This window comes from Cladosporium halotolerans (assembly GCF_011745625.1).
Source record: "Cladosporium halotolerans strain TM138-S3 chromosome Unknown Sca5, whole genome shotgun sequence".
NCBI lineage: Eukaryota > Fungi > Ascomycota > Dothideomycetes > Cladosporiales > Cladosporiaceae > Cladosporium > Cladosporium halotolerans.
The window spans coordinates 798,822-809,786 of record NW_027191456.1 but is presented as its reverse complement, the minus strand read 5'-3'; the positions used below and the strand labels follow the sequence as shown (position 1 = coordinate 809,786).

Genomic DNA, 10,965 nt, shown 5'->3' with positions numbered 1-10,965 from the left:
TAGAGCGCGTCACTAGTAATGACGAGGTCGCCGGTTCGACTCCGTCTTAGGGCACTGATCTTTTGCTCAATTGATCTGCTGTTTTGCTCTGCCGAGGCAAGAGTTTCATCCTTTTGCGCTAAAATTTGACAAGCGCGCTGATCACGTCAGCGCTTTCTGGACCGGGCACAGCCAATCTAATTGATTAAAGAACGATCTTGGGGATCGATGCAAATCCAGGACGACCACAGCATTGGCATCAGCTCGTGCTCAGCCTCATCTGAAATCTCAGGACTACATTGCTGGTGGTTTACCGCACAGATCCGTCTTCGTTCCAGACACTGGCGCCGATGTCCATCAGGGTCCACGTTCTTCAGATCGAATTCTCCTACGCAATACGCAATGACATCATGTGCCGAGGCGAAAGACCCTCATCCCCGGTCCCACGCCGGAAACGGGTCCTCACCGACAACACGTCCAAGTGCATTTCTAAGCAGAGGCCGAGAAGCAGAGCGAAGACAGCGACGCGGGTACTACGGTAGGGCAACAATTGTAAGCATTGCGTGTCTCCAGTCTATTCTTCATAAAACAGTTTCCTTGTATCCAATCCTCCCTTCCTTCACTACATCTCTACACAAACAACGCCACCCCTCAACATGTCTGCCTCCTCTACCCGCTACTCGACCGAGAAGGTCGACGCCTCTCCCCTCGGCCAGCCCCTGCACTTCGAGTTCGCCAACCGCGATGCACCCAACCGCTTCCTCAAAGGCGCCATGACCGAGCGCATCTCCTCCTGGGACCCCGTCAACCTCGAGGCGCGCGGCGTGCCCAGCAAGAACCTCCACAACGTCTACAAGCGCTGGGGCGAGGGCGGCATCGGCCACATCCTGACGGGCAACATCATGTTCGAGTACGACCACCTCGAAGCGCCCGGCAACCCCATCATCCCCGTCGGGGCCCCCTTCTCCGGCGAGCGCTTCGACTCCTTCGCCGAGATGGCCCGCCAGGGCAAAGCCCACGGCAACCTCATGGTCGGGCAGGTCTCGCACCCGGGCCGCCAGGTCGAGGCCCGCATCCAGCAGCACCCCATCAGCGCCTCCGACGTGCACCTCGACAAGGAAGTCATGGGCCTGAAGTTCGCCAAGCCCCGCGCCGCCACTGAGGCGGACATCGCCCGCATCGTCGACGGCTTCGCCCACGCCGCCGCCTACCTCGAGAAGGCCGGCTACGACGGCATCCAGCTGCACGGCGCGCACGGCTACCTGCTGGCGCAATTCCTGTCGCAGACGACCAACAAGCGCACGGACGCCTACGGCGGCAGCCTGGAGAACCGCGCGCGGCTGATCGTCGAGATCGCGCAGGAAGTGCGCCGCCGCACCTCGCCGTCCTTCATCCTCGGCATCAAGATGAACAGCGTCGAGTTCCAGGACAAGGGCTTCCAGCCGGAGGAGGCGAAGCAGCTGGGCGCGATCCTCGAGGCGAACAAGTTCGACTTCATCGAGCTGTCCGGCGGCACGTACGAGCAGCTGGCGTTCGGGCACAAGCGCGAGAGCAGCAAGGCGCGCGAGGCGTTCTTCCTCGACTTCGCGGAGCAGATCACGCCTGCCTTGAGCAAGACGAAGGTGTACGTGACGGGCGGGTTCAAGACTGCCGGCGCGATGGTGGAGGCGCTGAAGAGCGTTGATGGCGTTGGGCTCGCGAGGCCAGTTTGTCAGGAGCCGAGGCTGTGCGCGGATATTCTGTCCGGCAGGGTCAGTGGAGCCATTCAGATGTTGATGGACGACAACGATTTCGGCATCACGAACGTTGCGGCGGGCACGCAGATCAGGCAGATGGGCAAGGATCAGGAGCCGATCGATCTGAGCAAGGAGGAGAATATGGAGGCGTTCAAGAAGGATATGGGCACGTGGTTCCAGGGCATGAGCGCTGACACGAAGATGGAGAAGTACGGGTACATCGACCTGGAGACGGCGCAGGCGACGCCGTATGGTGTTGTTGATGCCTGAACGGCCTGATTTAGAGTCACGATGATATGAAAATAGAAGAGATACAGTAAACAGATAGATCGCTTTGGAGCGTTGAACGGATTCTGGTTCACAGCGCGAGCGAAACGAATACGAGCCATCAAAACGGATGATCAGAGTTCCAAGACCTCAACAACACTCCATCAACGATAATAATAACAGAGCGATCACACTACCAAGGTACACAATAATATATGCATCTCCGGATCTCAACCTACCCGCTTTCACACACCACAAAGACAAGAGGCGGTGCAACACATCCAAAACAGGCGAACGCCAGCCTCAACCCGACTTCCGACTCCCGACAGCACTGTGCAACAGAAAATCACGGTACCGGACGCCTCTCAGCGCGTGCGACCCAACTCCTGCCCCGCGGAAGGATCAGACCGCCTGCATATTTCCCAAAACCAAGATCTCACGCCGGCAAGCACGGCACTGCGCGCTGCCTTGGCCGTTGAAGCGATGGTAGGCGTGGGGAAGGCGTGCAGCAGCAGGCCGCTGCGTGCTGTGTGTGAGGCAGCGAGAGAATGAGAGGAGACCTTCGGAGCCGTTGGGTTTGATGCTTGCGCCAAGACGAAAAGGGAGATTAGGCGCGGTTTGGAATTTTTTAGTCAAAGAGGATTCGACTATAGGCGAGGAAGGATGCGTGCGCTGGTTGCTGCTGATCTGCCCTGTGCATCGAAAGTAGGGGAGGTGAGGGTCTCTCTCACAGCACAGCAAACTGGCTATAGCTTGCTGCCCGTTAAGGGAAGGGATGCGGGCACGGCGTTTGATCGCGATAGGCATAACACGAAGATGATGGACGGCTGTGACGACGTGCCCCTCGTTTCGTCTCGCTCGTCCTATCGCCCCCACTCGGGCGAAACTCACGTGTAATAAGTGCGTCTGCTAAGCGCAAAGGCAGGCAGGCCGCGGAACAATGGGGCGCGCAGAGGGTTTGCCATCCGCGGTGATCTTCGGCCGATCGGTGGCTTGCAGTCGAAGAAGCCAAAAGGCTCGCCTGCAGGTGCCGTCATCGTCGCAGGCTAAAAGGCGCCCTGGGCGGCGCGCGACTGCGAGGAGCATGCTGTTGGGAAGAATGCTGGGTAGACTTGGTAGCGAGCATTGAGGCTTCGAACGCCCGGACGGACAGCTGGGCGGCGGTGGTTGGCTGGCTTGACGTCGGATGCGCGGCGCGAGACGGAGTGACACGGTCGGAGTAAATGTCGTGGGGTGCGACATGCGAGGGCAGCAGATTCGCGCAGAGGACGAATCGAGTCGTGCGAACAGCGCAACGGCGACGGCGAGCACGACTAGCAGCTAGCAGCGTCTGACACCCCGCGCGAACCTGCGTAACCCTTTCCCCTCCACTGCTGCTCCAGGTGGACGTGGTAGCGTGGTGAAGGTTTGTTCGCGAAGATCACGCCGCGTTGTCGCTGCACGTCGCGGCGTGAAGACGTCTTGCAGGCGTCATTGTTGTGGCCTTCGGCAGGGCACGGGTCGCTGGGCGGACGCGGGCGCAGGCTCTGGTATCCATGCCGCCTGTGTCTGTCCTAGCCCCACGCTGTCTGAGTCTTAGAGTTGCGCCTTTGCGGCAGCCTACCGCGGTGCCCTACCTTGCCGGCCAGCCAGCCTCCGATGCGAATTACGCTTCGCAGCCGCAAGAGCGGGAGGCCGCTTGTGGCGTCTGTGACGAAAGGCGCGAAGGCTGCCGCGACGTGAGCGGATGCATTCCATTTGCACACGCTGATGCGCTGCCGCGCCGCCGGATGGACGCCCAGCGCAGGAGTTGTGCACGCCGTGAGCACGCCGCGAGCACGCCTCCCTCGCGTAGGAGCAGCCGGACGAGCAGGCAGGGCAGGGCAGCAGCCTCCACGGCAGGCCGGCGCATCTCATTCGCAGTAGTGTCACATGGCGCCATGCGGCGACAGGCACGGCGGTGCAATTGGCCGGCTACAGCTGGTGCGCTGCAGACCTGCGTCGTCAGGGTCTGCGTGAGACAGCAGAGGCGGCGCCAAACAACGTCGTCGAGAGGTCTCAGGCGGAGCCGGGTGCGATCGTGTCGATGATCGCACGTCAGATGAGACGAGACGCGGCGTGGAGCAGCGCCCAGCGCCGCAGCTACCCATGAGCATTACAGTACTAGTATTGGATAATCATTCGCACGAGACTCCGCCGCCGCGCGGGTGCAGGGCACGGCAAGAATAGGCTCGTACCGGCGGCTCGAGCGTGGCAGCAGAGTGGCACTGGTGGGTGGACGAATGCCGGCGGCGGTCGTGGCTCGGGCAAGCGTCGATGCTGCGTGATTCCGCGGATCCTGACGAGCCCGCGCGCTCCGACTGATGATTGACTGATCAGGCGAATGGCGCACGCCGCACTCGACCCAGACGCCCAGTCGCAGTAGTCTGCCCTCTGTCGGGCTCGCTGCCTCGAGCGCCTGCATCACTAATGTTCACTGCCCGCCTGCCCTGCTTGGCCTACGCCCGCCCGCCCCGGCAGCCCAGCTCGCGTGTCATATTCACACCCCACCTGCCCGCCCGTTAGCCAACTTATTAGTTATGCTATTGCACCTGCTGCTGCTCCCTTGCCCATCTCCATCACCACCTCGCGCGCCGTCACCACTAGCCGTCGCCTAACTACCGCTCCCACCGCGCCGCCTCTGTCGCCACCCCCGTGCCTGCTGCTTAGCTTCCACCCCGCCAACGTCCCTTCCACTGCCGCAGTATAGCCCCTCGATCCTCCACTCCTCTCGGCCGGCATCTATCAAAAACTCGGCTCGCCCCACGCCCGCAGAACGGCCTTGACATCCACTTCCTCCACAACTGCTATTTGCGTCCCTTGGCCACCGCCTGAATTTCACTCCTCCCACGACAATCCGACAACCACAGCCAACGTCGCCCACCATTCCTCAACTACCGCCGCCCTCACCCACCCTCCTCCCCAAGGTGGCTCCCTCACGAGGCCTGTCCCCGGGTCGCTCGCCTCTCCGTTCAGCCTCCACGTCGAGGATGCCCTCGCCCCGGTCCTCACCCGCCATGCGTCCCACCTCACCTCTATCGCCCCGCTACGAGCCTTCGCGGTTCGATACCTTGCAGCCACCCTCGCCTCGCACCATCAACCCAAGACAAGGCAATGGCTCCCGTCGAGCCAACACCCACTCTCTGAAGCTGCCTTCGCTTCCCCGATTCCACCCCGCCAACTACCCCTCAGCCCACAGCAGCATGCAAGCCACGCCCGACGAGGGAATCGCCAACCCGCCCGTCTCGCCGCGCGCCCACCAACGCATGTACTCGGACGCGCAAAAGCACCTGCTCATGTACCATCACCAAACCGTCGCCACAGCCGCCAGATCCAATGGCAAGGCGGACGAGAAGCCCGTGAGCCCTCGGTTGGCCCCGCTAGGCAGCCCCGGTCCTGTCACGCCGCTGGAGCTCGAGCAGCAGGACGGCTACCTCGTCGCGGGCGCGAGGCAGACGGGCAATGGAGAGCCAAACGACTTAGTCGAGAGGCTGATACGTGAGGAGAATCGTCGGAACAGCACAAGGTCAAGCCAGGCGAACAATGGACCGAGGCCGACGAGCCGATGAGCGCCGTCGTTGTACCTGGACAAACCCACCCAACCGACGCGACCATCCCACGGCCTATTCCTTTCGCACCTCTCAATCTGCACCCTTGGATCGCAAAAGCATTTCCTCCCATCTGATTTACAAAGCGAAGGCGTTGGATTCGACATGCCAAGCAAAAAGAAAGCGACCCTCGCAGAGCCAAACAAAGACTCGTCCCGCGCGCGAGGCCGCACGAACACACTGGACCGGCATGTCCCGGCGTTTACACCACGGGCATACTTATCACCCTCGACTTGCATTTTCAGGCAGTTGCTCTTTTTTTGTTTGGTCACAGGGAGGCGACGGGTTTATACCGCCTCACCCACGCATACGAAATATCCCCTTCTCGTTTCTTCGTTTGACGCATCTTTTTGAATCGATGACACAAACTCGCGAACCCAGGCGCGCGATAGGGTCGACGGATAACCGCTCGCTGTACCTTTTTCTTCGTTACATCTTTACTTCTCTTCTTTTCATCACTCGAGGATACCAGCCTCGCATTTCCGCTCTTTCTCCTGACTTTCGGAGACATTCATCCTTTTCTAGATTAGGAATAGATTGCGGCGGAAGAGGAAAGCTGGAGGTGGCGTAGTTGGGCTCTTTCGATACATAGACTCGGAGGAGGCCTTCTATCTCATGATGCCTGTCAAAGACTTTTTGAGTGTTGGAGAAATCTCCGACCTGCTCTAGAGCACGAGAATGAAAATGTCCACACAGCGATTGACTGTGGCTTTCCATCACACTTCATCTTCATTACATCGTTTCACTTCCCGTGATTCCGAGTCAGACAAAAGCGCCCAAGAAATGCGCCGGCAAAGTTGTCATGCCATCGACTCCATTGCCCTTCCTTTCTTTACCCGTGCAGCTCACACGCCTCACCCTACCAATCGCACCCCTCGCCCAGAATCCCCGCCAACCGCTCCAAATACTCCCTATCCACCTCGTCGAACCCGTCCGGCTCCGCGCAGTCGATATCAATAATCGCCACGACCTATCCAAGGAAAGAAAAAGTCAGCTCGGCTCTTCCCCCTCGAACGCGAAAGCTACTCCATCACCGAAGCGTGCGAAAAAACTCAACCCCGAACGACACAAGAGAGCGCCCACACTTACTTTGCCTTCCACTAAAATCGGAACGACGACCTCGCTCCTGCTCTCCCCATCGCACGCTATGTGCCCCGGGAACAGCTCCACGTCCGGCACGAGCTGCGTGCGCCCGCTCGCGGCGGCGGCGCCGCAGACGCCGCGGCCGAAGGCGATCGTTTGGCAGGCGACTTTGCCTTGGAAGGGGCCGAGGATGAGTTGTTGCTTGCCGGTGGAGGAGGCGCTGGGGTCGAGGACGTAGAAGCCGGCCCAGTTGACGGCGGAGCTGGGGCGGGGGAGCGCGTGGAGGGCGTGCCAGAGGAGGGAGGCGGTGTTGGAGGTGTTGCTTTTTGGGAGGGTGGTGGGTTAGTATTGTTGGGGTTTGAGGGAAGTTCGGAGAGGGGGTTTTTCAGGAGGCGTACCAGACCTGTTTGTGGCGGGATGGTTAGCTTTTGACAAGTAGTTTGTGTATAATGTTTGTTCTGGGGGATGGTTTTATCTTGTTTTCTGGGGATGACTGTTCTTGTTTTATTATTTTTTTATTTTTTGGAATGCATACCCAGTTTCGTTGACCGTCGAACAAGGCGGTCGCCTGCTCGATGACTTGCTCGTATGCTTCTTTCTTGCCAACGCCCGCGGCGAAGTTGGACGAGTCGGCGTGCACCTGCATGGCAATGTTAGTACAGAAATAATACAATCGCAACTTGTCCATTATATTTGGACATGGGCCTACCATTTTTACGATATCGGTAAACGATCGAATGGAGTTTACAAGTGGTTGACTGGCCTCACCTCATCGACGGACAAATTTGCAAAGCCGTCGTTCGATGGTCGCGTGTGACTGGGGTCCCTTCGCCTGCTGGCTGGCTCTGGCTGCCCAAACTTTGGCCGGCCCGCGCGGACGCAGTGGGCTCTATCTTCACCTCAGTTCTTGGCCAGCCTCACTTGACTATTCGTCTCAAAATGCGCGTGGGAGATCGTACGAGGCCGCTTGGCCTCGAGTGAGGCGTTACTCGGAACTTAGAAGGTCATCAAAAGCATCAAACGATTGCCGACTTCGCGCGGAGCAATCATTGGCCGGCTCGCAGCCGGCGTTTAGAGCTACAATATCCGGGAGCTGTAGATGCGTCGTAACGACATCGGAGCCTGATACATACATATACAAGTAACCAGCAGCAGTAAGCGAGTGCCGCGTGTGGCAAGGCTGCCTGCATGAACTGATGATCCTCGAAAGCTTTCAGCCGTACTGTCATCAACTGCTTCCTACCACCACCTACGCTCCCTTTCATATACGAGCAGCCTCCCTCAGAACACAAACCTCCCTCCAGTGACAATGAGCTTGAAACAATGCTGCGCGACGGGCTCGCTCCATACAGGGACGCCGCAAGGCCGTGTTGACAAGCTTCACGGCCTCGATTGCTACATCGCCGAGCCTCCGACGGACTCACCGAAAGGCGTCGTCGTCATCATTCCGGATGCTTTTGGATGGGAGCTGCCGAACAACCGCATCCTGGCCGACGAGTACGCGAAAAACGGCAACTTTCGCGTGGTGAGTACAGATGTCCGGTCGAACAATGGATCTGATCAAGCCGCTGACCAGCTCCCAGATCCTCCCGGACTTCATGAACGGTAACCCAGCACAAAACACCAAAACTTATCCCCTTCCCACTAACAAACTCACCCTCCAGGTTTTGTCATGCCCGCCGACGTAATGATCAGCTTCAAGGCCCTCTCAGCGACCGGCTTCTGGAACCAGCTCTACAAAATCAGCCACGCGCTCTATCTCGCGCGCTACTTCGTCCCCTTCCTCATCTACTGCCGCGAAGCCGTCGCGCGCCCCAAGATCCTCTCCTTCTTCCAATCCCTCCGCGCCGCAAACCCGCTTCCCATAGGCGCCGCGGGCTTCTGCTGGGGCGGGAAGTACGTCGTCGAGCTCTGCTGGGACTCCACTCGCACCGACGCCGGCCGCCGCCTGCTCGACTGCGGCTTCATCGCGCACCCCTCGATGCTCAAGTACCCCGGCGACATCGAGAAAGTCGTCCTCCCGCTCTCGTGCGCGGCGGCGGAGATCGATCAGCAGATGAGCGCGGAGGACGCGGCGGCCACGCGGAAAGTGCTGGAGGGCAAGACGGCGAAGACGCGCGAGGAGGGCGTCGAGCATGAGTTTGTGATGTACGAGGGGGCGCATCATGGGTTTGCGGTTAGGGCGGATGAGGAGGACTTGGAGGAGGCGGAGAGGGGGAAGAGGGCGGAGGCGCAGGCGGTGGGGTGGTTTGGGAGGTGGTTTGAGGGGCCGCCGCCGTCGTCTTGAGGGATGTGGTTCAGGGATGAAGGTGGAGGTTGGAGTTCGTCTCCTCCGCGTCCAGACTTTGGCCTGCGGAGTTTGCTTGGAAGTGGTGACGCATTGTTGGGTTTCTGGACGTATGCTGGCCAAACTTGAGGTGATACCTTTCGCAAGCGTTTTTAACTTCGCGTAACCATCCTGAGAGGCAAAGGCTTCCACTGCCTATCGTGACTGCACACAGGAGGTAATACCATCCACGCCCGTACTACAAAATGTGTCACACGCTAGAAAGCAACCTAAGAAGATCGACTTCTTTCACCTGAAACCAATTTCACCTCCCTCTTTCACTGCCCAAACAATCTTAGGCTTCTGCGCTGTCACATGCCAGTGCCAGCGCCAGCGCCTCCCTCTATATCTTCCCAGCGCAGCTCCCTCCTCCCTCCCTCCCACCGCAAGACAACCTGACCACGTAAATGCGCCCTCCACCGATCGTTTCGCGCCACGAACAAATCCGCTAACGCCACCTCACAGACACTCTCGCCGGCCCACGCTCCGTTCTCAAAACACACAACACCAGACAGCAGCACAAAAGACGCCGAGAAGACACCCGCCCGCCAGCATGTCTCTCGCCTCCACCGTCGCCGTGAGTGCCTCGGCCCTCCACGGCCAGGGCATCTTCGCGCTCGCGCCCATCGAGAAGGGCGCCACGATCGCGGATGAGCGCGCGCTCTGGGCCGTGGAGTTGCGCGCGGCGCTGCTGGGGTCCGGGAGCGCGCGCAGTATGGTGGCCCGGGCGCTGGGGGGCGCGGCGACGGAAGACGACGGCGAGATGGTGCGGTTTGTCAACCGCTTGTTGGCCCTGCAGGGCGGGGAGGGGATGGTGGTGGACGAGGACGGGTTACAGGGGGAGGATCGGGCGGTGGCGGAGAGGTTGAGGGAGGTGCTGATTTTGAACGGGGTCGCCGAAAGAGGGAAGGGGCCGAGGGAGTGGGTGGCGGTCTTCGAGGAGGCGGCGAGGTTTAACCACTCGTGTGCGCCAAATGCCGTGCGGACGGTGGGCAGGCTGGAGGATGGGGAATATGTGAGTTGAACTTACCATTGAGGGCGAGAGCGCAGGGCTGACTGAGGTTGCAGTGGTGCCAGGTCGTGGCGACCAAGGATATCGCGGCCGGCGAAGAAATACTGGTCAACTACGTTGACGCGCTCGACACAACAGCGGCGAGGCAAGAGGCCCTGTCGTTCCGCTGGAACTTTACCTGCACTTGTCGCCTGTGCGCACGCCCGGAGAACGACCGCAAGACCTCCGACGAGAGGCGCAAGAAGATCAAAGACTCAGTCGACTTCATCGATCGCGTCGCTGAGAGGCGTAAAGCCCCGAGATCAGCGAACTGGACCCAAGAGGAGCTGAAGAATTATCACCAAGGGCTGGACACCGTCGCGCTGGGGCCGGCAGGCTGGCAGACCGTCGAGAGACTCGTGGCCTTAGAGAAGATTGATGACTATGTCATCTACCAGTGGTACGTTGCCCGAGAATGAACACCCACGCGTACTGTGGCTGACCTTCTTCATAGCATGGACCAAGCGAGCCACGCCGCCAGCCGCCTCAGCAAGCTGCGGCTTGAAACGACGCTCGTCGACCGCATGTTAAGGGCCGCCCGCGACTTCAAGGTGTTAGGTTCCGAGGAACGGTCAGAGCTAGTCAGAAGGCGTGAGGGGTTGAAAATCGAGGCGATGATGTATGTGGCAATGGTCAGAGGTAGCATGGAGAGACGCCATGGAGAGCAGATGGAGTCGAGCTTCAAGGGCTGAGGATGAATGCTTCACCGGGATGAAGCATTTCCCCTCATGGATCACGAAACCGGATCCCAGCAGCTCAGAACGATGGTTCGCAAGGATAACAGGCTTTTGTTTTTCTTTGACCACAAGTCGTAGCGGGCTTCGCATGGATGGCAGGCTTGTTCTTCGACAGTGTGAGGTGGGACCAGCGTATGGGAGGCTCCTTGGCTTGAGGTGC

General features: G+C 59.6%; 5 protein-coding genes across 5 annotated transcripts; 4 read left to right on the top strand and 1 right to left on the bottom strand.

Moving 5' to 3' along the window:
* Positions 1–635: 635 nt before the first annotated feature.
* Positions 636–1,985, top strand: WHR41_02197 (uncharacterized protein; the record flags this gene model as incomplete). The annotated part of the gene is made up of 1 exon (XM_069370803.1): positions 636–1,985. One exon carries the CDS (start codon positions 636–638, stop codon positions 1,983–1,985), a length of 1,350 nt encoding a protein of 449 aa, XP_069232288.1.
* Positions 1,986–4,990: 3,005 nt separating this feature from the next.
* On the top strand, positions 4,991–5,569 carry WHR41_02196 (uncharacterized protein; the record flags this gene model as incomplete). The annotated part of the gene is made up of 1 exon (XM_069370802.1): positions 4,991–5,569. One exon carries the CDS (start codon positions 4,991–4,993, stop codon positions 5,567–5,569), a length of 579 nt encoding a protein of 192 aa, XP_069232287.1.
* A 607-nt stretch (positions 5,570–6,176) lies between these two features.
* Positions 6,177–7,337, bottom strand: WHR41_02195 (uncharacterized protein; the record flags this gene model as incomplete). Its single annotated transcript, XM_069370801.1, has 3 exons — positions 6,177–6,578; positions 6,698–7,013; positions 7,186–7,337. 3 exons carry the CDS (start codon positions 7,335–7,337, stop codon positions 6,468–6,470), a joined length of 579 nt encoding a protein of 192 aa, XP_069232290.1. The 3' UTR covers positions 6,177–6,467.
* A 271-nt stretch (positions 7,338–7,608) lies between these two features.
* On the top strand, positions 7,609–8,978 carry WHR41_02194 (uncharacterized protein; the record flags this gene model as incomplete). The annotated part of the gene is made up of 4 exons (XM_069370800.1): positions 7,609–7,845; positions 7,902–8,216; positions 8,275–8,296; positions 8,356–8,978. The coding sequence occupies exons 2-4, from the start codon at positions 8,001–8,003 to the stop codon at positions 8,976–8,978; spliced, it is 861 nt and encodes a 286-aa protein (XP_069232289.1). The 5' UTR covers positions 7,609–7,845; positions 7,902–8,000.
* A 592-nt stretch (positions 8,979–9,570) lies between these two features.
* WHR41_02193 (uncharacterized protein) lies at positions 9,571–10,760 on the top strand (the record flags this gene model as incomplete). The annotated part of the gene is made up of 3 exons (XM_069370799.1): positions 9,571–10,032; positions 10,086–10,468; positions 10,523–10,760. 3 exons carry the CDS (start codon positions 9,571–9,573, stop codon positions 10,758–10,760), a joined length of 1,083 nt encoding a protein of 360 aa, XP_069232154.1.
* Between the last annotated feature and the right edge of the window lie 205 nt (positions 10,761–10,965).